Source organism: Nannobrachium achirus (assembly GCF_963921795.1).
Source record: "Nannobrachium achirus genome assembly, chromosome: 24".
Lineage (NCBI taxonomy): Eukaryota > Metazoa > Chordata > Actinopteri > Myctophiformes > Myctophidae > Nannobrachium > Nannobrachium achirus.
Window position 1 is genome coordinate 34,991,168 of NC_137831.1, and position 25,532 is coordinate 35,016,699.

A 25,532-nucleotide genomic window follows, 5' to 3' on the forward strand; every position below is an offset into this window, starting at 1 on the left:
AGTATCATTAATAGTATAACATTGATTATATATTGTAGGCAGCAATCCCAGGAATTGGAGGCAGAGACTTATCTAGCTATACATTCCACATTATTCTGTAAACCTGTGTTTCTGCGGACAGAGATCTAGTTCAGACTATGCATATTTTAAAGTAACAACTTTCTAGTTTTAATCGGGTCATGCACCAGAAACAACACTAAAGGGCACTTTTAACCAAAGCGATTGTTGCCGAACGGGAGCTCATCGCCAGGTTTTCGGCAGCGGGTCGGGAACGTTATCGACCGAAAACTGGAAAACTGGACTTGCTCAGTTTTGTTGAGTCGCCCCTGTGCGTCGGTAAGATTGAGGGAGTTGTAGAATAATTTGCTACAGCCTACTGCTGCAAAACCAAGCCAAAATAAGCCAGAGACATTTTCCCGTCGCATATTTTTACTAAATACCATATTCTCAATCCCACCTCTCAATTCCTATTCCAATCTGATCCAAAGCAAAGCTAGTAGTAGCGCAGCAGCTGCCTGTGGTGTTGTTGTTTTTTTCTCCTCTGCACGGAGAACACACTCAACACAGTGCCTCCGGGTCCGGTTGCCAGATTCTGTGAGTGAAATAAGCGACCAGGTCTATGAAAATAAGCCCAAAAGCAGCGACCAGTTTCACCTCTGAGCTCTATTACATTAGTTATTTTATAAAATAATGTTGAAAGTAAGGCCAAAAAGCAACTACACTTCAGAATCAAGCCCAAACAAAAGCAACCCACAACTAGCAACATTATAGGAAAACAGGATCAACGTTGCTTATAACGAGCAGACCTGGCACCACTGCCATACAGTAACTACAGTCGGCGTCGTCTGAAAAAAATAATAAGTGCTTAGTTTTTTGCAGTTCTTTGCAGTTCTTTGCAGTCTGTGTACAGTCAGAAGGAGTCTCCTGTAGGCTGTTTGGTGTGGAGACACCTTAAGAGAATCAATGAATTTCTTCATGCAACGGCTTGTTTGCATCTCTGGCATTTCATGTTGGATCCATAGCAGACACAAAGCATAAATCAGTTGTAATGATCTCAACCCTGCATTAGTTTGTGCTACAATAAACTGTCTTTTCTTTAGTAATATGGTTGCTTTTACAGTTACTTTTACTGTTAGTTTAGTTTTAGGCCCTGTCCAGACGACAACGGATTTTTAATCCCCGGGGAGGTAAAGCCACGAACGCCCATGGGTGTCCACATGCAAACGCATGCAAACGGAGGACTAGAAGAATAGTTTCCAAAACTCCGGCTGCAGTGAATTTTTGTTACCCGGGCGTATTTCTTTTGCCTTGTGGACACCGTAAACGGAGAAGTTCTTTGCTTGCATGCTTACGTCACCTTGTGCTCCTCGCCTCCTCCTCCTTGCTATGAGAGAATCCCGTGGCGTGGTGGTCTCTGTAGAATATCCATATTTATGAGCGCATTCACGACATGTTAACATTAGAGAGCTCAGCTGTCTTGTTTAGGGATGGAGCCCTAATGAATGATTGTTTTAATGATATTTGTTACTCTTGTCAAATGTCATCTTCATAGATGGTGGTCACTGGTCAGCCACGAACTCACAGTTGCAAAAGATACCAGTTATGTTCTGAATGTGTTGTCTCACATAGCTTTCGGATAAGGTGCTCATTATCAATAACGAGATACAGACCTAGTCTTGTTAACGGAGCATATCTGACGCGACGCGCCTGCCTCTTCTCTTTGTCAAAGTTTGGAAATCAAATGCCAATATCAAATGATTTCAAGCATAATGGAGACATGCGCACGCATGCAGGCATTATTCTCTCTCTCTCTCTCTCTCTCTCTCTCTCTCTCTCCCTCTCCCTCTCTCTCTCTTTGATTGATAGAGTTACATTCGTTTAATACTGAGAGAGAGAGAGCGCACCACACTCTCGACGATTCCTCTCCCCTCTCCTGCTCTAGAAATAGTTCGCGAATTTATATTAAATGAATGTTTAAATAGCAATTGTGCATGTTAAAGTGTGAAGATTGTGAAGCTTGGACGATGCATAGCCCCTAGAGGGTCGGAGTGGAGAGATGCACCCCCTATAGATAGATAGTTGCTGCAATGATTGCATGGGACGGGAGCAGGGGGACGCGGCCACCCGCTTCGCTGACGCGCAGACAGGGATTTATAGCGTTTTGATAATACCGTGTGGACACACATATTTTTCTACACTGGCCCGTGTGGAGGCGTAGAGGTTTCAAAACGAAGTCAGAAACCCCCGGGGATTTTTTAGGTATAGACAGGGCCTTAGTCTGCTGCTGTAGTGACATGTTTTGTGTTGCTAAATCCCTCATTCTTCTGTATCTCATATACTGACTGCTTTTACTGTTTAACTTGACTGAAATTATTTTCTCTACACAGACCAACAAGATGTGAAGTACATACAACAGGGAGGAGTCCTCAAATTGCTTCCAGAAACCAGCTCTGTTACTGAACCCATCACTGGCATCCTGTGGAAACATGGCCCCAATAAGGTAGCAGAATGGGATGAGGTCCTCGGTTCTGATGTGGATTACTACCTTACATATAGAGACCGTACAGAGTTGAATAAAGAAAATGGAAGGTTGGTCGTCAACAACATGACCATGAACGACAGTGGACACTATTCTGTGGAGGTGAACGGCCGAATGCAGAGCAAGAAATACAAAGTTGAAGTCAGTAAGTACTGTATGAACTGTCTTGCAGTGAAGGATACATGTTATAGTTAAGTATTGTATTTAATCATAATCTGAATAAAAAAAAAACACAGAGAGAGGGAGAGGGAGAGGGAGAGGGGGAGAGAGAGAGAGAGAGAGAGAGAGAGGGGCCGGGTCAGTGGGCCTAAAGTATAAACTTTGTCTAATTTCTATAATTTACTTTTTTACACTACTTCCATAGACAAAGAAAACATGTGTGTATCTACAGTACAGAATGTGTATCTGCACCAAAACGGAAGCTCACACTCCCAACATGTTCCAACTGCAGTCTGGAGACAACATCACCAGTAATTCTGAGCTGTGTTCATTCTTTTCCCCCCGCCCCAACAGAGAAAGTCCGAAATCCAGTGGTGGCCATCATGATACCTTGTACATCCAACTCTACCAGCTGCACACTGGTCTGTGTCACTGATCGTAGTGACTGGTCCCTACTATCAGGTCCGGTCACCTATCGCTGGAAGAAAGATGAAGGAGAATGGATGGTGTCTGACTCTGGACCCAACTCTACACAGCTGATTTTCACCAACGATGAGGAAGGGAAGAAGGTCAAAGAGTTCTTTTGTGAAAGGAAGAACAGGTTCAGTGTGGAGCAGAGTGGTGCCACTGACAACCTGTTTTATAAAGGTATGTAGTTTACTCCAAATGGATGTGTTACACACACACACACACACACACACACACACACACACACATACACACACACACACACACACACACACACACACACACACACACACAATTACTGTGAACAACATTTTAAAATTGTGAAAATAGGCAATCTGCAAGAACATGGTATGTGCGCTTGTTGTGCTATTTTCACAAATGTTGAGCGAATCATCATCATCTTAGCCTACATTGTGTTGTAATCTGTGTAAAATGTAGTGCCTAAACACAGCTGGTTATCAGGGAGAAAACTAAAAAACAGAACTAAAATAAATTGAAGGGAAGAAGGTCAAAGAGTTCTTTTGTGAAAGGAAGAACAGGTTCAGTGTGGAGCAGAGTGGTGCCACTGACAACCTGTTTTATAAAGGTATGTAGTTTACTCCAAATGGATGTGTTACACACACACACACACACACACACACACACACACACACACACACACACACACACACACACACACACACACACACACACACACACAATTACTGTGAACAACATTTTAAAATTGTGAAAATAGGCAATCTGCAAGAACATGGTATGTGCGCTTGTTGTGCTATTTTCACAAATGTTGAGCGAATCATCATCATCTTAGCCTACATTGTGTTGTAATCTGTGTAAAATGTAGTGCCTAAACACAGCTGGTTATCAGGGAGAAAACTAAAAAACAGAACTAAAATAAATTGAATGTACTGTGTACTGTAGTCAGCTGACCTACTGTAGGCTACTGGCTGCTCAGCAGGTTGGTCTACATGTTGTTTTTGAGGAAGATTAACACATCAACATGTTCTGCGAGAGAGAGAGAGAGAGAGAGAGAGAGAGAGAGAGAGAGAGAGAGAGAGAGAGAGAGAGAGAGAGAGAGAGAGAGAGAGAGAGAGAGAGAGAGAGAGAGAGAGAGAGAGAGAGAGAGAGAGAGAGAGAGAGAGAGAGAGAGAGAGAGAGAGAGAGAGAGAGAGAGAGACAATCAAACTTAAGTTTGTCATCATCATTCTTTCTAAAATGATCCCAAAACTGAGCTATGCTTCTTGTGTTTTTGTGGCTAACGTGCTAGCTTTATGCCTCTATTCATGCTCACTTACTCTCATTAACTGACAGAGTAGTTAGACCTGCTGAGTCTGAGTTATACTTCATTAGATTGTTGTACCTCCCTGAGTGTGTTTAAAATAATGACATATCTCCCCCATTATTTAAAACAATAGCATTGTCAACAAAATGTAAAATATGTACAGTATGTATTCTTAAATTGAAAGCAAATTAATGATGCAATTGTTTATCCTGTGTCCTAAGAACCTGAACCTGTGAAAGAGACTCCTGTGGGAGGGATTGTTGTAGGCATCATTGTTGCTGTCATCCTTGCAGTGGGTTTGATGCTGGCTGTGAAATATCGTGGTAAGTTTTTCTACAGATCTTATACACATAACATACAACATGGTACAAAGTTACTACTCAGCAGCTACAGTGTGTGTGTGTGTGTGTGTGTGTGTGTGTGTGTGTGTGTGTGTGTGTGTGTGTGTGTGTGTGTGTGTGTGTGTGTGTGTGTGTGTGTGTGTGTGTGTGTGTGTGTGTGTGTGTGTGTGTGTCCCCTAACATTACTGTTATGTTATCACTGTTTGAATTCCATCTCAGATCGTATAAAGAGGTTTTTCTCACCTGGGTCTCAGCGTGTGCCCGTGGATGATCCTGAAGAAGGTGAGTGTGAGAACTTTATTTGTGTAGTTTGTGATGTGACTTATTACCTCCAATTAGTTTATGAATAGAAAAAGTTATGTTGCACATCTATTGAATTGTACAGGTGAGTAGGAGTTATAAACTTGAAAAGAGATTTAAAAAAAAAAAAAAAAAAAAAGTCCCAAAAACTGTCTTCACTTATAGCCGTATAGGCAAAGTAGATTTTATCATTTATTGCAACAAATCAAATACAGTTAAACTTGACGTTTATGGCTCTTGGAATCGACCCTAGATTTGGCTTTAGCATCATACTAAGCAAAATCAGGCAACACTAAGCAAAACCCCCATAGGTAGAGCAGGCCTAAGTGTAACATGGCGGTATTTACATGTAACATGGCGGTATTCATGGATAAGTTGCCAACAACGCCACCTAGGGAATTACACCCTAGGAAATAGTTTTTAGTAATCCAATTTAAATAAACCACCTGAGACATGAATGACTCCCCACAAGGTTCGTTGTACTTATAATAATAAAGGCAGATACGTGAATCAATACAAATCAATACAAATAACATCAGTTTTATTCACTATGGGCTTACAGACAATACTTTAATAATAATAAGACAGTCCAGTAGCAAGACATTGAGGGAGGGGCCATTACTGGAGACATTGGTTCACATTCACATGGGTTGGAGTCAGAATACCTCCAGGGTTCGGCACTGAGTCGTACCAGGGAGACGGGGAACTGGCTAGCCAGCCCAGGTTGGTGGCACCCCAAACCACAGCAAAACAATAAAACCAAATCTAAAAACACACAAAGGGGATACCACCACACCTGGAGTGGGCGTCGTCTGGTCCCAACCTGAGGCCTCAGCACCAGAACTAGAACAGAGGAAACCATTTTAGTGAGAACCATGTTGCAATACATTGTTGTTGTTGTTGTCGTTACTATACATTTGATTAAAATATTAAAGTCATTGGTATTAGAAGACTGGGGTTCCACACTTCACTGTTGGATAGGAGGCTGTTCAGTGGTGAAGCTATTCTGAGGAAAAGGCAAAACAGCAGCGTAGTCGTCTTCATTTCACCAAGCCCTGGGAATACAAGCGCCAGCTATTAGCCAACTAATACTTGCTTTAACTCAATGACTACACAAAGACAGACAAATAACATACCATGCAGCCATGAGCCAAACGCACCGCCTTGCAGTCATATGTGCCCATGGACCTTCTGTGTGGCAAGGTTACACCCACAGCTGTAGGCAACTCCAGACCAAAGTAGGCCTACTACTCTCAATAAAGAGACAGTAGCACACCGGGGCTAAAACATAAAACCACCAGTCAAATGAATGACTTAACATGACTACTATGAACTGCATCACTTGCTAAACAATGAATAGGGAGACATACCTGTGCTGATGCACGTGAAACAAGCACAACGACATTGTCAGGAACTGCACACACCTTTGACAGTGTGGCTAGAGCTGAAGCCCCACAGGCCAGCTCTGCAGACATTCAGGACCCAAATCAGAGAAGCTAACAGGGGCAGAGCATGAGCTGTTTAAGTACTGCAGGTAATCAGCCTGCTGATTAGAGGGAGGAGACTGAACCATGAGCAGGGTGGGAGTCAACGCCCACCCTGCTACATAAGCAATACATTGATAGATTGACTTCAATCATCAGACATAAAATCACAATATTATTTGAGCCTATATGCCAGGCTCTGGTCAAAAGATGGAGGCTGGGGTGGAGGAGGCAGCTAAGCAGCAACAGAAGCAGAGATCAAGCGTGGCTGAGCAAAAAAAGAGGACAAGATGTGCCACAGAGGCACAAAAATTCAGGTCCAGGCACTCAGGTGGATTTAACAATAAAAGGCCTTTATTAATTCACGGGCTAAAACATTAAAATAATACACCAACGCGTTTCGGCAAACGCCTTCTTCAGGGTGTTACTGAACAAAGACAAGATGTAGGCCTAATTATAGGCCTACCAGGTGTGTCCACAGTGAGGACCTGCAGCCTGCAGGCCCCCTGGTGGCATCCTACACATGTTGTCTACATATTAATGAAAGCACACAAGCAGAGTATACCTACAGTCTGTTAAAAAACTTTACAATGGTTTCCAGACGGAGTCTTGATCTTGATCAGAATCACATATGCGCCTCAGTCTCTGTATTTGAGGGATGTTTTTAATAAGCCAAGGGGGGTGAAAACTGTCTGCATGAAGGATAGTGTTTCGGTCAGTTGGTTTTCTGAAGATGGAGGTGTGTAGGTATCCTTGGTCATCTTTTGAGATCCGTAAGTCCAAGAAGTTGATGGCTTGATGGTCATATTCCAAGGTCAGCTTCAGATTTTCATTAACACTGTTCACATAAGCATGGAAGTCTAGAACCTCTTGTTCTGAGCCTGAGAAGAAAAGAACAAGCGTGGTTGCTTTGTGATTGGACAGTAGGAGGCTGATTATAAACAATCAGCAGACTTCCCGGTTTTAATGGGTTAAACGAACTCTGCTGTGAAGACAGTGTGCGGGACTATGAAAATAATAATAGTATCCATAGAACGAGCATAACAACCATAACACATGATGGGCTGTATTTTGATTGTCTTAAGTACCAGCTCTTATGCCTTAACTTAAAGGCCTGTCCATACTGTCTCCGACTACTGAACCTTTCGTTGGAAAGGTACGGTTCAACTACAAAATGATGCCACTCTTATCTTCTGAAAAGCATTAACCCGAATTAGAGTTCGGAAAGATGCACGTCGGAAAGTCAGAACTCTCTGACGAAAGGTTTGGTGGTCGGAGACAGTATGGACAGGCCTTTAAGTTAAGGCATAAGAGCTGGTACTTAAGACAATCAAAATAGAGCCCGATATGTGTGTTCATAATGAATCTCCAATCATCAGGACATATTGTTCCTGCTGACTGTGACAACTGCCAGAGTTGCTATAAAGTGAGGATACGTAATTGTGTTACTATCACTGTGTTGTAGAGCTGCAACTATCCATTTTCTCAGCGATTATTGACTACTTCTTTATTAATCCATTAATCGAGAAACGTTATATATCAACAAAACGATTAACAATGTGCCTTACTTTATACTTTGTCACACAATGGTGTCGTGCAAAAATAGCAGATCTACAAGCTCACAACACATCACATTGTGAGCTAGTCCTGAATGACCTTAACAGGTCTGTAACTCAGAGAGTGTTCAAATGGAACCATTTGTTCAATCTAATAGTTCATAGTAAATGTTCCATAGTGTTGTAGTAAATCAGTGTCATATTCTGAAAAAACCCTGGAGACTTGACATTCAGTAATTGGGTATTATGATTAAAATAAGAGCATTGTGATGGTGTGTAAAACAGAAAATCTAAAATCTGCCACGGACAATGACAGCATTTTTTTGGGCCACAGACAGGACACATCTTTGTTGATGACCCCTGAGCTCCATGAATAATGACAACATGCTCATCCTCCTCTATCTAAAAGTAGGATCACATTGATAGGACTGATTTCTTTACTATGAGAGGCTTAATAAATATAGCCAGGTGATGAAACAGGGTTATATTGTAGTGTGAACTTAACCCATCTGCCGCCCTTGACGGTGAGGATTGTCATTGAAAGGGTTAATACCATGGCGCCGTTGACGGTGAGGACTGTGAATCTTACTGTATATACAGTAAAGATATTATTACTTACTTAATGTCGCTCCGGTCCCGCTCGCATCGGTAATGTCGGCGATTTGTTTACAACGCACGTTGGGCGTGCACGCGAAGTGAAGCTCCTCAATGTTAAGTCAATGGCGAGGCCCATAAAGAAACTTCATTTAAACAAAATAGCCATTTTGAGACATTTTGCAGCAGATCTAAATGTAAACAAGGCAAAAGGCAGGGCGCAGCCATCTTCATCTTCTTGTCGCACACTGTCATGTGACTAGATGACGTAATCGTTGCCGTCAAGTGATAATCCAAAAAAACAAAAACAACCCCCTTCCGGCCCTTCAAAATAATAGCGGCGGCCGACGGAGGAAACGACGTGGCGCCGAGGCACCAAGCAACCTTCAGATTAAGAGGCAGTAGATGTGTTAAGTGACCTTTTAGTGTCAAGTATATCTGACAATTCACCGTAATCAATTATAAAACATAATCAATGATTTAATAATATAATTGATTCATAATTGATCCCTAGTTTGGGCGTGATGAATTTGGTTTTTAAGGCAAATCAAAACATGAAAACATCACGAAAGGCTGTGTGCTTGTAGATACTGTTGTGCGATGATAAAGTAATGGTTGTTGATATATAAAAAAAAAAAAAAAAAAAAAATATATATATATATATATATATATATATATATATATATATATATATATATATATATTTAAAATGGCTTTCTCGACTACTGAATTAATTGAAAAAAAAAAAAATAGACAAAGGAAATAATTGATAGTTACAGCCAAAAAAGGAATTTGGTGTTTATTTCATAACTTAACTGTAAGAATGTGAAATTAAACAGTACCTTTCCTCTCTACTCTGCAGCCACTGATTCAATGAATCTGAAGAAGAAAGTGAAAGCTATGTTTTTCTGTGTATTTCTTATTTGACTGCTGCCATCTCATTGTGACAACAAAAACAACATCATCACCCAGAATTAATTGTAGAAGGTTATGGTTGTTTTATTTGAGGCTGGTCTGCTATAAGGACATTTCTCCTTGAGGAACAACATTTATTCTGTGTCTTTCTTTGTAAAACACACTTGTATTTCTGTTGGATGCAGAGCTCTAATTTACATCACACCCAGATACTGCCTCTCATTTGCTAAAGGAAATGTTTTTTTTTTCTGTGTGTGTGTGTGTGTGTGTGTGTGTGTGGGTGTGGGTGTGTGCGTGCGTGCGTGCGTGCGTGCGTGCGTGCGTGCGTGCGGCGCGCGCACGTGTGTGCGTACGTGTACATGTTTGTATCCTAGGAATTCCGTTAAGAAAAAGAGTTGATCTAACATCAGATGTGAACAGTGATCTGGAACCTGGTATGTCTGTTTCTCTTAATATAACCTGTCTATTGTTTATTATTATTTTATTATTTTAAGTGATACTTACAAGTTTCAACAACCATTTTCATTTTGCTTATCTTTGTCCTACATTGACATGTAGGTTTTATTACAAATCCACAATAATATGGGTTGTATTCAAACTTTTACAACTATATATGTAATGTTATTTTGCCATTAATACAACAACAACAACAACAACAACAACAACATGTTAAACGAGGACACTGTACTGCTGTCTTCCATCGTGTGGACAATAAACAATTGAGCAGTCAGACAGACTCTTGACAACTCATGCAGGATACAGGATAAATGTCATGTCATGATGATGAATTGTCATGAATGTCATGATGATGGCAATTGGAACTGGAACACTATACAATTATAGATAAATTATCTTTGTTGGGTTCTTTCTCTTGGTTGGATAATATAGTGTATAAGTGGTTAATTGTAATTCACTGTGATTAAACAACATGAACCTTAGTGTCCCTCTTTTGTAGATCAGCTACTTTCTGTGAAGATATTTAGTTTAGAGTGAAAACAAGTGGGCCTACTATGGAGCCCTGGGGTACTCCTCAGTGATATTATAATTCTAAAGATGAATAAATAAAAATTTCTAGCCCGAATCTTCAACTGTTGTTTAGCTGTTGTTGTTGTTTTATAGCAAAAATACACAATCTACAAGGTCACACCGCTGTGAGCTTGCAGATATTCATAGTATGACAAATTATATAGGGCTCAAGTGGTTCATCATTGTCAATTTATGACATAATCTAACATCAAATTGAAGACTTTAACATAGCTCTGCAAGTCTGCATCTACAGCAGCTGACACATGATCTTAACTTTTAACTGACCAACCTCTCATTTGAGAAGCACGTTTACCATAACATGCACTTATTGATGTCTTCTGTTCTTTTGTCTTTTAGAAACTCCTGCTGCTCTGTGTCAACGACAACTTAAGTCTAATCTGAGTAAGAAGTTTCAGTATGTGTTGGATTGGATGACAAAAGGACAAACACTTCTGAATAACATCTTCACAGAGCTCGGCATCACAGAGGGAGGGAATGGACAGGTCAATCTGGAACATGAGGTCAGACAAATTGAAACACCATCCAGAACAGGAGAACCAATCAAATTAGAAGGCATGTTTGAACCGTTACCTGGACAAAATAAACCAATCAAAACAGTGATGACGAAGGGAGTGGCTGGCATTGGTAAAACAGTGTTAACTCAGAAGTACACTCTGGACTGGGCAGAAGACAAAGCCAACAAGGTTATCCACTTCATCTTTCCATTCACTTTCCGAGAGCTGAATTTGATAATGAAGGAGAAGAAGGAATACAGCTTGGTGGAACTTATTCATCTCTTTTTTGGTGAAACCAAGGAAGCAGGAATCTGTAGCTTCCAAGAGTCTCAAGTTGTGTTTGTTTTTGATGGTCTGGATGAGATGAGGTTTCCTTTACACTTTGGGAACGATAATTTATGGACTGATGAAACAAAGCCAACCTCAGTGGACGTGATACTGGCAAACCTCATCAGTGGACACCTGCTTCCCTCTGCTCGCATCTGGATAACCACACGACCTGCTGCAGCCACTCTGATCCCTAAAGAATATGTTGACAGGGTGACAGAGGTGAGAGGGTTTGCTGACCCACAGAAAAAAGACTACTTCATGAAGAAATTCAGTAACAACGATACCCTGGCCAGTACAATCTACTCGCACATCCAGAGATCACGAAGCCTCCACATCATGTGCCACATCCCAGTCTTCTGTTTGATCATTGCTGCAGTTCTGGAGAAAATGTTGAAAGCGGGGGTGAAAGAAACGCTGCCAACGACCCTGACTAATATGTACCTCCACTTCATGTTGGTTCAGATCAAACAGACGAAGGACAAGTATCCTGACTTGAGTCCAGCTAAGGTCATTCTGTCTCTGGGAAAACTAGCTTATAAACAACTGAAGAAAGGAAACCTGATCTTCTATAAAGCAGACCTGATAGACTGTGGCATTAATATCAAAGATGCAGCATTGTACTCAGGAGTTTGCACAGAGGTGTTTAAAGAGGTGAAGGGTGGGTGGTACACGGACCAAGTGTTCAGCTTTGTCCATCTGAGCATTCAGGAGTTTCTGGCTGCTCTTCATTTTTTTGTTAGATGCAAATTTAAGACAACACACTTCTACCAGAGTGCTGTAGACAAGGCCTCACAGAGTCCCGATGGACGCTTGGACTTGTTCCTCCGTTTCCTGCTGGGCCTCTCAGTGGAAACCAATCAGAGTCTCTTACAAGAACTGCTGGGACATACAGGAATTAGGTTACAGACCAATGAGAAAACAATCAAGTACATCAAGAAGCAGATCAGGGAGAATCCCTCTCTAGAGAACAGCATCAATCTGTTCCACTGTCTGAATGAGATGAATGATCATTCTCTAGAGGAGGAGATCCAGCGGTACCTGACCTCAGGAAGATTCTACAAAAACCAACTCTCTCCTGCTCAGTGGTCAGCTCTGGTCTTCATATTGCTGTCATCGGGGAAGGAGCTGGACGTGTTTGACCTGAAGAAATACCAAACTTCAGAGAATGCTCTTCAGCAGCTGCTGCCAGTGATCAAAGCCTCTAAAAGAGCTCTGTAAGTGAACTGATAACTGGATACATTTAATATATTACATCATCTTTCTGTTATAAATAACAAGAATACAAGCATTAAACTATTAATAAACCCTATATACATTTAGGGTTGGGGACGGTAACCGCCGTACCACCGTCAGGGTGCTTACCGCGGTCAAAAAAGACAAAAAAATAGTCTAATTTTATTGAAAACAAGCGAGTTTTAAAACAGGGGAGGAGCGAGGACCGCATGCGCTCCATGCCGCGTACCACATGTTTGGAAGCCACATACTTCACTCGGAGACACAGTCCTACAGCAGCAGCCTCGTAGGGGAGGACGGAACAGCGTAAACTTTCTCTGTAATCCACACGACACAAGTATGTTAATACATACCTTGTGTTGTGGCAGTACCTTGTGGCAGTTTCTTTTTTATGCATACGGATTACGGGCGGAGCGTGGGCCGCGTGGACTAAAACCGAAAATGAAACTATTTTACTTTTTCCACCGTGTCGCGCGTTGTGTCCCGTCGGAGATTTTATAACCTTTTCTGTCAAGTCTTGTAACTAAAACCTGTATATATTATCAGCACTCAATCACTGCGATTTGAGACGTGAGTTTACAGAATCACTGTACACGATCTGACTACCCGTCTCTCTTCTGGTTTGTTCACACACAGCTGTCTGTGTCTGAAAAGCCCAAGTAGCCTACGTTTCTATGGTAACCCGACAGTGCACAGATCTAAAAGCTCAGAACGCGTCGTGGATGCGACGTGTTGTGAGCTTGTAGATCTGCTCCTTTCAAAGCCAGACCCGCTGTGCTGTACGGGGAAGTATAACTCGGGCAGTCAGGCTGTGGAGAGGCGACTTTTGGGAAGACGATTGCAATATTTTGGCTTATCGCCGAACCTGAATTAATAGATACGGGGGTGCGGTAATTACCGCAATACCGGCGGTAAATGGGAAGACAGTTACCACTTACCGCGATAACAAAATGTCGATACTGCCCCACCCCTATACGTTGTTGTATGATGAATAACAAAAAGAGCATATCTACCAGCTCACAACAAGCGTATGTTTGTGATGAAGAAAATAAGTAAAACTACAACATTTCATCAGCAATGTGACACAATGCAATTATTAAGACATGATTTAACTGGTTATATAATTCTGACTTTGATATATATTTTTTAAGTTACCCTACATTCAGTGTTACATTTGTGAAAAAGTTCAGTGGTTGGGAAGATGGGAGTGGCGCAGGTTTCAAAATAAATTTGTCCAATATTGGAAATGTATTGTGCTCAGTAACATTTCCTACATGATATTTTGTGTAGCCTACAGGCTATTTGACCCCAACAGTCATGGCAGCCTACTGAGAGTTCCATGTAATCTTGGCCTTCTGTTCATGACTCATTTTACTAACAGATAGATAGTTAATAGAAACCATAACCCCCATTCCGTCCGATAATTTTTTAGGGCTCTACCACCCTCCACCTTAACCCCCCCTCCCTCCTGACGCGCACTACCCAGCTCGGATTTTAAGCCATGATGATCATCTGTGGGCCAAGAAAGCACCTGTAGACAACAGAGGAGGGGCCCACACATTTGATTTTTAATGAACGTATTTATTTAATTTTAGTAAATTGTCGATGACCACGCGGCCCAGTTCCCCTAAGGGCCCCTGAGAGCCAAGGTCCCCTGAGAGCCAAGGGCCCCTGAGAGCCAAGGGCCCCTGGCAACGGCCCCACCGGCCCATTGGTTAATCCAGCCCTGAAGCAATACATTTGCCACGCACATCTCCCTACACCCAGGAACCAATGGCACATACAGGCCTATTTGTGTATACAGTACATGTGACCTGACGGTCGCTTATCTCTCGATTAGGGAGTCTTACTAGTTATTACAAATAATAACTTAAATGCAAGTTCCATTGAAATTCACTTTTCTTTTCTTTTTTCCACTAATTCTACTAACTGTTTATGTTTCATGTATAATGTGATGTTTCTCTAATAGAAACATAAAATACAAACATTGATTTAATCACTACTGTTTGTTACAGGCTGAGTGGCTGTAACCTGACAGAGAGATGTTGTGAGGACTTATCATCAGCTCTCAGCTCCTCTGGTTTGAAAGAAATGGATCTAAGATATAACCAGCTGCAGGATTCAGGCGTAACACAGCTCTGTGTTGGACTGAGGAGTCCACACTGTACACTGGAGACCCTCAGGTCAGTATTTATGAACCTGTTCAACAGATGACAATTCTGGAGTAATTACACATGGAGCTTATTCTAATTACTTTTCTGTTTTGTGTGTTGGTGTGGCACATTCTGACTGGTCTGTCAAGCTTTTAAATGCTAAGACAAATGCTAAGACACCTTTTTTGACACCAAATTTAGATTTATATCTACAAGCTCACAACATGTCGCATTGTGACCTTAGATCTGCTGTTTTCAGAGCACAACACTGCAACATTTCTTTTTAATTCTACTGGATCTCTTCTCCCTCCCTAACATTTGAATATAGTTTTTATTTGTTGACAAAATTGTCAATAGGCCTATTTAGTCTTAGTTTTAGTCATCACAGCTTAGTTTTTATTTAGCTTTTATTTTGTTTTTGTCAGTAAAAAAAGTAGTTGACAGATATTTTTCAACACTGTTTGGCCCATTGATTAATTGAACAAAAAAGTGTGAAAGCCCCCCTGTGTACTACAGACACTACCAGGCCTCCTCCCAGCATCACCTTTGAGTGTCATTTGTATTGAATGTAGGATATATTTGTATACATGTAGGCACTAGGCAGCAATGTAGTTTTAATTGAAAAAAGGAAACAGATTGTTTTTCTCCATTTAATAAAGAAAACAAATGATGTGTGCATGCATGGAAATGTATCAAACGTTGGTTTGAATGAATGAGTTATAGGATAGGCAGAGCAGTACAAACATTCTGTGGAAATAGCAAAGCTACAAGTGTACAAGGCGTAGCGCGTCGTGTTATGAACTTTTGATGAAATGTTTATGACAGAAAAAGAAAATATTGACATATTGTTCATTAACACTAGCGTGACTGTGAAACCCCCACCTACCACACAAACGGACAAAATTACTGGTAGTTTTACTGCCATTTCATTGGCTATTCTCTCCCCTCCGGACTCAGCAGAGTCAGCAGCATTGACACCTCCTCTCCCACAGCCGTGGGGATTCCATGTCTTCTAAATGAGCATTAAAATGTCAATGCTGCAAACTTAACGTGTAGGTACTGGTTAAGCTTCCTTTGGTTTACTTACAAAAACAGGGTTTGGTAGGACAATGGAGGATTTTACTTCTCTTCTTTGAAGAGCGCACGTATGAAACAGCAACATGTTGTCTGCACAAAGTTAAAGTGGAAGCCTGGAAGGATAGCAATGTTTTTTTTTTCATCTTTTTAGTTTTGACACAAACTTAACTATGACAATACCCCTCCAATTGTTTCATGCTTTTATACGCGCACATACTTCGTTTTGAGCCCCACACGCACGCAGATCTGTTTGTAGCCAGCAGCGTACATAACCTACACGGTTGATAAAGCCATGGTTAATTCTGTGACGTATCACCACAAATAGCCCTACAGCATTGATCTACGCAAAAGGAATTTTGGCATGCGGGAATGTCCACATTCGGCATGGTCTATTCCTTGGAATCATGAACAGTGGATTTCACGGACATTCCTGCCTGTTGTCTCGTTCTCCGCACACTGTGCACAGTAATGTAATTCTCCATTGCGCATGGAATAAAGAACCGATTACAATACTTTTACATTCTCTATACTCAGTAACATGTTGGCATCCTTATTAACTCATTGGCCGCCTCCCCCGATAGTCACGAGAAAATTCCAATGTCGCTCCCCGCCAGGCCCGATAGTCCCGAGAATTTGCTTTTATATAATGTAATGTTTAATTACATTATTCTGCAGCCCGTGAAAAAGTTTGAGCTTTCAGTCATATAACGAACCAAAGATATCACTCATCACAGTAAGTGTGTTTGAAAACAAGAGTGTAATAACGTATAAATCTCAATAGAAATGAATAAAACTCCCAATAAACCACAGTGAATGCATTTAGCGTGGCAGAGCGCAGCCCGCAGAGTGCAATCAGCGGCACACTGGCCACACGCATGTAAAGGGATGTGGGGCAGGGATGTGCAGATAATATTTAGAGAGGCAGGGGCTGACATTTCTAAAGGGGCCTTTTGGTGGACAATTCTATTGAATGCAGCCCTCAGGGGCAGGGGCTCAAGCCCCCTTTGATGTCTATGTGTACATGCCTGGTGAAGGGGCTGGCAGAAGCGACAACGGAGCAGCTGGATCTGAGACCATTTTGCACAAATCAAACAAAATCCAGTAAAATGTTCACTTGGAAAGCCATGACCTGCCTCATTGGCCAACAACACACAGCTTCATCATAACCCCCAAAGTCTCGACAACAAAATATTATGTCCCAGGCAGCCAGACAACAACGAAGATCAGAAGATCAGATCAGCAGGAGCGTCACAAGGGAAAAGTGGGACGAGTCTGAGTTACTAGGGCCCAAGGTGGAAGGGGCTTCATTATTTTATACTTTTGCTATTGAAAAATAGCAGATCTACAAGCTTGCAGCGCGACACTCGGTGCCATGCTGTGAGCTTGTATATATCTATTTTTTAAATCCCCCTATGTAGAAAATTCATGGGGGGCCCGCAGTGAATCCTTGTACCCAGGGCCCAGCACCGACACCCAGTTGGAACAGATCCTCAGCCCACTACAAAGTGTACACACACAACGTATAGAAAGCCTGGTGAGGCGAGGCCGAGGTTACAAACAACACAATCACCTACTGGACAAGATGCAGTCGGCCGGTCCAGTCACCACCAACCGATCTTCAAGCCCTGCTACGGGAGTGGAGAGGAGAAAATATCCCCCCCCCCCGGCGGAGTCCTCAATCAGGCGACCATTGTCTGAAGAAAAGCAACGTGTTGCGTCCATATAACTTCCATCGGTATGTAACAAAACTGGTGAAAATAGCAGATCTGCAAGCACACAACGCCTCGCATCCAAGCGCGACCATGGAGCCTGATGGAGGAGTTGTTCTAGGTGTATTATATTCCAGTTATCAGGAAAGGGTCGCGTCCAAACTCCCAGCGGTGGAACAAAAAAAAAGGAGTGAAAATAGCAGATCTACAACGCGTCGCGACAGTGGAATCCAACAGGGAAGAAACGAAAACACGGCGATCGTCATTGTCAGTAAGTTACTGTTGTTTCCATCCTCCTAACCTAAACTAACTGTAACAGTTAGTTTACCTAGGCTAGAAGACTCTTCCTGCTCACTTGGCTGATATGCTCCTGCGTGCGTCCCTATGGCGTGCACGCGCAATCGCGCATGTGCGCGTGTTTGAGGCGTGCCGCGCAACAAGTCCTTGCAGCCTGAAGCCGTGAAGGAAGGAAACGAGCTCGCGCCTGAGGCAATATCACCACTGGGCGTATGTGATCGCTGCAGTCTGTTCCGCTCTAAAGCCCGCCTACTGTATCCGGTTATGTAACACTCACATGCATGCAAGACACGTTTCCGCATCCGGTATAGACCCAGGCCGGATCACCAACAAGCAGAGTAACTTGATTGCTATCAGTTCTCTACCAAGCCACCGAGGCAAGCCAGTAGTTTGCGCACTATGAGAGCGATTCAATTCAAAGGAACGTTATTGGCATGAGAAAACATAGGCTACGTTTACATCGCCAAAGCAAGTGCCACAAATAAATAAAAACAGTTGAATATGGGGAACATATTTACAGTTATACACATAGGCCTTGCCTTATATAAAGTTATACGTTATAAGTGTGTGTGTGTGTGTGTGTGTGTGTGTGTGTGTGTGTGTGTGTGTGTGTGTGTGTGTGTGTGTGTGTGTGTGAAAATGTGATCTGTGCAAAATAAAACACTTGAATGCTGAATAAAAGGTAAAAAGCTTATTTATATTTGTGTGAAGTCAGTATGACGCCCTAAGGGCAAGAGGTGACCTATTACAGCCCTATTACACTATTCCAGTTATTGCCCTATTACACAATTACACTTATTACACTAGTAAACTTATCTGATAAGTGCCTGACGCCATAAATACAAATATCAACTGAATTATCCACTTGAAAAGCGATCGATCACAAAAAGGTCAATATCTCCAGTTTTATCAATTAGAGCTGGATTTTGGTCAAAAATGGCTATTTTGAGATGGCTGCAACTATAGAAAAAAAAGCTTTTTATTTTATTTTTTTATTTTTTGGTGAGACTAGAGGTTGTCTTATTTCTTTTCAGGTACTGTAAGACATTGTCGAAAAAACACAGAATTTAGGAAAAATGTCAATATAAAAAAAATATATAAATTTTTTTATTAAACAAAATGGCAGTGGAGCCATACAGTCAATGTTAAAATGGCGGCCAATGTGTTAATAGGGTTTTGTTGAAAGGCAACAAAAGATTTGAGACAAATCACGAAACCAGCCAATGATTCAAATGACCAAATGTGCTAAACTGACCAAATGACCACCCCAACGGGGCTGCTCACGGGGAATTCCCGGGGACCACCGACTCCTGGTGCTCCAGAACGGATGCAAAAGTGGTGGCGCCCCCAGTGGAGGACCCCCTACACTGCAGCTCACATAAAATGCCGTAACTCCGGCTAGCAGCGACCGGGACAGCCGGGGCTGGTACCTATTCGTCCGCCTTGCCGGCGCGGAGACCCCACCCCTCATTTCTCACATGGCCCTCTTCTAGCGCCACCATGAGGCCGATTCTTGCAAAACACATTTTTGGACACTGCTCCTACAATTTTTGCCCTAAAATCACGCAAATCGGTACACAGTATGTCTACACTCATCCCATCAACATGAATCTCTCCCATATAGCGCCACCTCCAGGCCGATTTTTAAAAACACATTTTTGGCTACTGCTCCTACAGATTTTGCCCTAAAATCACGAAAATCACTACACAGTATGTCTACACTCATGTCATCAACATGGATCAGGAAGATTTTGGCAAAACACATTTTTGCCCCATTTGTGGAGATAAGTGACCTACGGTCGCTTATCTCCCGATTAGGGAGCCTTACTGGTGATAACATAATACAATACTAACTGAAATGTGCCCCCATTAATACTAATACCTGGATCTTGTTCATGTATAATGTGTATATATAATTATATATAACATATATAATGTTTCTTTAATAGAAACATAAAATACAAACAATGATGTAATCCCTACTGTTTCTTCAGGCTGAGTGGCTGTAACCTGACAGAGAGATGTTGTGAGGACTTATCATCAGCTCTCAGCTCCTCTGGTTTGAAAGAAATGGATCTAAGTAATAACGATCTGCAGGATTCAGGCGTTAAGAAACTCTGTGTTGGACTGGGGAGTCCAGACTGTACACTGGAGACCCTCAGGTCAGTATTCATGAACCTGTTCAACAGATGACAATTTTGCATTATAATATATATAACATGATGAAGGTCTGTGATTCTTGTGTGAAAAGGGAGGCATATGTTTTGATTGGTCTGTCAAGCTGTCAAAGACAACTTGTTAGGTTTCATAAGTTTGGACCATTTATTTATTGAACAAATAAAGTTTTGTCTTTTCCTATGGAAAAGCCCCCCTGTACTACAGACACTATCAGTATTGATCATATATGTATACATGGCAGCAACGTAGTTTTAATTGTACAAAGGAAACAGTCATTAGAGAATGTGTATCCATGCATGCACATGTATGGGTTTAAATGAATGATTCATAGGCTAGGCAGAGCAGTATAAACAAAGTTGTGCGTTATTCCTTCCTCATATCTTACCACCAGTAAGACTCCCTAATCGGGAGATAAGCGACCTTCAGGTCGCAGCGTGATTTTAGGCCAAAATGTGTAGGAGCAGTGTCCAAAAATGTGTTTGAAAAAATCGGCCTGATGGTGGTGCTATATGGGACAGATCCATGTTGATGAGATGAGTGTAGACATACTGTGTATCAATTAGCGTGATTTTAGGGCAAAATCTGTAGGAGCAGTGTCCAAAAATGTGTTTTAAAAAATCGGCCTGAAGATGGCGCTAAATGGGACAGATCCATGTTGATGACATGTGTGTAGACATACTGTGTACCGATTTGCGTGATTTTAGGGCAAAAATTGTAGGAGCAGAGTCCATAAATGTGTTTTGCAAGAATGGGCCTCATGGTGGCGCTAGAAGAGTTTAGTTTAGTTTAGTTAATTTATTATTTTTTTCCATGTAAAGAAACATTGAATTTCATAAACACATTTCATAATCACATTTCATATACATTTCCTTTCCCTGGAAAAAAAGGAATAGACTGAAACCTAAGCTTATTACGTCTACCGTAAAGTTGTTTTTTAAAAATATGTAAAACATCATTTATAGTATAACAAATTTTCAAGCAATTATAATATGATTCCACTCATTAATACAGCATTCAAAAAATATTAAGATACAAAAGTATAAAAAATAAAAATAAACATTTTATTTCTCCCTAATTTCATAAATCCATAAATCTGGTAATAACAAAATAGTACCACTAGCAAATTCAAATGTAAGACTCTCCACTAAGATAGGATCGTCCTTTTTACTCTGCATATCTATCTATGGTTTTGTTTTTAAAGAGTTTCTTAAACTTCGCCATATTTGTACACTCTTTTAATTCATTATCACATTTGTTCCACAACTTGACTCCCTTGACCGTGACACATCTACTTCGGACATTTATCCGTTCCTTTTTTTGTTTGAATACAGTAAATACCGGCTCTCTCGCATTGAGAACAACCCCTGGATACAGTCGGGAAGTGATTTGCATTTAGCTCTGAACAGTATCTCTAGCGTTTTTAGTTCAACCAAATCCCTAAATTTCAAGGCACGACTGCTTATAAATAATCCATTGGTTGGGTGTATATAATCGACTCCATAGACAATCCTTAAGGCTTTCTTTTGTAATAAAGTTATACAATTAGTAGTTGTTTTAAATGTATTTCCCCAAATTTCGGCACAATATGTCAGATAAGGCGTTATAAGTGAACTATACAATAGATATAATGACTTTTGATCTAGGATGTTTTTAGTTTTGTAAAGAATTGCAATAGATTTAGATATTTTTGACTTTATATAGTTTATATGAGATTTCCAATTTAATTTGTTGTCTATAATCACTCCCAGAAATGTATTTTGCAGCACCTTCTCAATCTCTACTTCATCAATCTTTAGTGAAAGAGGGTCATGTGAGAATTGATGGGTGGAGGTTGTGGTTTGGCAGGCAAGGAGAAGTTGTGCAAAAATTGGCATGGATCGGGGCAACGGTTGTGGAGATATGAGCAGGGCAAAAGTGTGACGTGTGACTGACGGACTGACTGACGGACTGACTGACTGACTGACTGACTGACTGACGGACGGACGGACGGACAGACAGCCGGTGGAGGTTTTGATAGTAAATGCGACCTGACGGTCGCAATAAAACCAGCAAGACTCCCTAATCGGGAGATAAGCGACCGTTGATCGCTTATCTATCTAGAACCGTTCGTCCCACCGGCTTCAGATTCGGCACGCGCGTTCCCCGCTGCGGCACGGAGTGCAGTGCCGGGTCTCGACCCGACCCGACGCGCGGTTTTCCCGAACCGGCGCGAAACGTTCGGAATCTCCTTATGCGGGGTTGATTGTTGACATCAGGCTGTTCCGGAGGAAATCGGCGCAAGCGCTGACTCATTGTGACATCACTCATAAAAGGCTCTGACATCACGTACGCCACATGAGTCAACAAAAAATCTCTGAATATCTCCATGTATAGCATATATGGGCATAAAATGGACGCAGAATCACAAAGATCTCCATATACGGGCATAAAGGGACACAGACAGACGGATACAGAGATCTCCATAAATGGGCATAAAATGAACGCAAATGGCATATATGGGCATAAAATTTACGCAGAATCACAAAGATCTCCATATACGGGCATAAAGGGACACAGACAGACAGATACAGAGATTTCCATATATGGGCATGAAATGGACGCAAATAGACAGATATCTACATATATGGGCATATATATCACAAAGATCTCCATATACGGGCATAAAGGGACACAGACAGACAGATACAGAGATTTCCATATACGGGCATAAAGGGACACAGACAGACGGATACAGAGATCTCCATAAATGGGCATAAAATGAACGCAAATGGCATATATGGGCATAAAATTTACGCAGAATCACAAAGATCTCCATATACGGGCATAAAGGGACACAGACAGACAGATACAGAGATTTCCATATATGGGCATGAAATGGACGCAAATAGACAGATATCTACATATATGGGCATATATGGGCATAAAATGGACCCAGAACTATATCTGCAGTGATCTCCATATATGGACATAAAATGGACGCTGACAGACAGACAGACAGATAACAGATATCTCCATATATGGGCATAAATGGACACAGGCAAACAGATGCACAGACAGACAGATACAGAGATCTCCATATATGGGCATGAAATGGACGCAAATAGACAGATATCTCCATATATGGGCATAAAATGGACCCAGAACTATATCTGCAGTGATCTCCATATATGGACATAAAATGGACACTGACAGACAGACAGACAGACAGACAGACAGACATACAGATAACAGATATCTCCATATATGGGCATAAATGGACACAGGCAAACAGATGGTCAAAACGGGTCCTATGACAACAGGTATAATGGGGTTTGCATTAAAGGGCGGGGCATTCATTCCCTATTTACATCGTTCCCGAGTTGGCCAGGTCGCCGACTAGACGCTGGGCCGCCCGAAAGTCTCTGTCTGTGTGTCTGTCTGTAATCCGCGTATCTCGAGAACCGTTCGTCCCACCGGCTTCAGATTCGGCACGCGCGTTCCCCGCCACGGCACGGAGTGCAGTGCCGGGTCTCGACCCGACCCGACGCGCGGTTTTCCCGAACCGGCGCGAAACGTTCGGAATCTCCTTATGCGGGGTTGATTGTTGACATCAGGCTGTTCCGGAGGAAATCGGCGCAAGCGCTGACTCATTGTGACATCACTCATAAAAGGCTCTGACATCACATACGCCACATGAGTCAACAAAAAATCTCTGAATATCTCCATGTATAGCATATATGGGCATAAAATGGACGCAGAATCACAAAGATCTCCATATACGGGCATAAAGGGACACAGACAGACGGATACAGAGATCTCCATAAATGGGCATAAAATGAACGCAAATGGCATATATGGGCATAAAATTTACGCAGAATCACAAAGATCTCCATATACGGGCATAAAGGGACACAGACAGACAGATACAGAGATTTCCATATACGGGCATAAAGGGACACAGACAGACGGATACAGAGATCTCCATAAATGGGCATAAAATGAACGCAAATGGCATATATGGGCATAAAATTTACGCAGAATCACAAAGATCTCCATATACGGGCATAAAGGGACACAGACAGACAGATACAGAGATTTCCATATATGGGCATGAAATGGACGCAAATAGACAGATATCTACATATATGGGCATAAAATGGACCCAGAACTATATCTGCAGTGATCTCCATATATGGACATAAAATGGACGCTGACAGACAGACAGACAGATAACAGATATCTCCATATATGGGCATAAATGGACACAGGCAAACAGATGCACAGACAGACAGATACAGAGATCTCCATATATGGGCATGAAATGGACGCAAATAGACAGATATCTCCATATATGGGCATATATGGGCATAAAATGGACCCAGAACTATATCTGCAGTGATCTCCATATATGGACATAAAATGGACACTGACAGACAGACAGACAGACAGACAGACAGACAGACAGACAGACAGACAGACAGACAGACAGACAGACAGACAGACAGACAGACAGACAGACAGACAGACAGACAGACATACAGATAACAGATATCTCCATATATGGGCATAAATGGACACAGGCAAACAGATGGTCAAAACGGGTCCTATGACAACAGGTATAATGGGGTTTGCATTAAAGGGCGGGGCATTCATTCCCTATTTACATCGTTCCCGAAGGGCGGCCCAGCTTCTAGTCTCTACAAATAGGCCAAAAATTAGTTGTACCAAAATCGTCCTGATGGTGGCGCTAGATGGGACAGATGCGTTTTGATTACATGACTGTAGAGATACTGTGCGATTTGCGTGATTTTAGGGCAAAATCTGTAGGAGCAGTGTCCAAAAATGTGTTTAAAAAATTCGGCCTGAAGGTGGCGCTATATGGGACAGGTCCATGTTGATGAGATGAGTGTAGACATACTGTGTAGCGATTTGCGTGATTTTAGGGCAAAAATTGTAGGAGCAGTGTCCAAAAATGTGTTTTAAAAAATCGGCCTGAAGGTGGCGCTATATGGGACAGATCCAAGTTGATGACATGAGTGTAGACATACTGTGTACCGATTTGAGTGATTTTAGGGCAAAAATTGTAGGAGCAGTGTCAAAAAATGTGTTTTGCAAGAACACATTGCCTCATTGTGGCGCTAGAAGAGGGCCATGTGAGAAATGAGGGGCGGGGGCGGACGAATGGGTACCGGCCCCGGCTCTCCCGGTCGCTCCTAGCCCGAGTTACGGCATTTTATGTGCGCTGCAGTGGCAGGGGGTCCTCCACTGGGGGCGCCACCACTTTTGCATCCGTTCTGGAGCACCAGGAGTCGGTGGTCCCCGGGAATTCCCCGTGAGCAGCCCCGTTGGGGTGGTCATTTGGTCATTTTTGCACATTTGGTCATTTTTTACACCTGG

General features: G+C 42.0%; 1 protein-coding gene across 1 annotated transcript in view; it reads left to right on the plus strand.

Annotated features, from left to right (window-relative positions):
- The window catches only part of LOC308280248 (NACHT, LRR and PYD domains-containing protein 3-like), a gene marked incomplete at its 5' end in the record, with an annotated part of 44,252 nt that overhangs the window by 7,869 nt on the left and 10,851 nt on the right, over nucleotides 1-25,532 (plus strand). Inside the window, 7 exons of the mRNA XM_080720509.1 lie at nucleotides 2,388-2,684; nucleotides 3,053-3,346; nucleotides 4,670-4,771; nucleotides 5,009-5,071; nucleotides 10,013-10,072; nucleotides 11,022-12,723; nucleotides 19,973-20,140. Coding sequence (XP_080576635.1) covers nucleotides 2,388-2,684; nucleotides 3,053-3,346; nucleotides 4,670-4,771; nucleotides 5,009-5,071; nucleotides 10,013-10,072; nucleotides 11,022-12,723; nucleotides 19,973-20,140 — 2,686 coding nt within the window. The remainder of the gene's footprint in view (nucleotides 1-2,387; nucleotides 2,685-3,052; nucleotides 3,347-4,669; nucleotides 4,772-5,008; nucleotides 5,072-10,012; nucleotides 10,073-11,021; nucleotides 12,724-19,972; nucleotides 20,141-25,532) is intronic.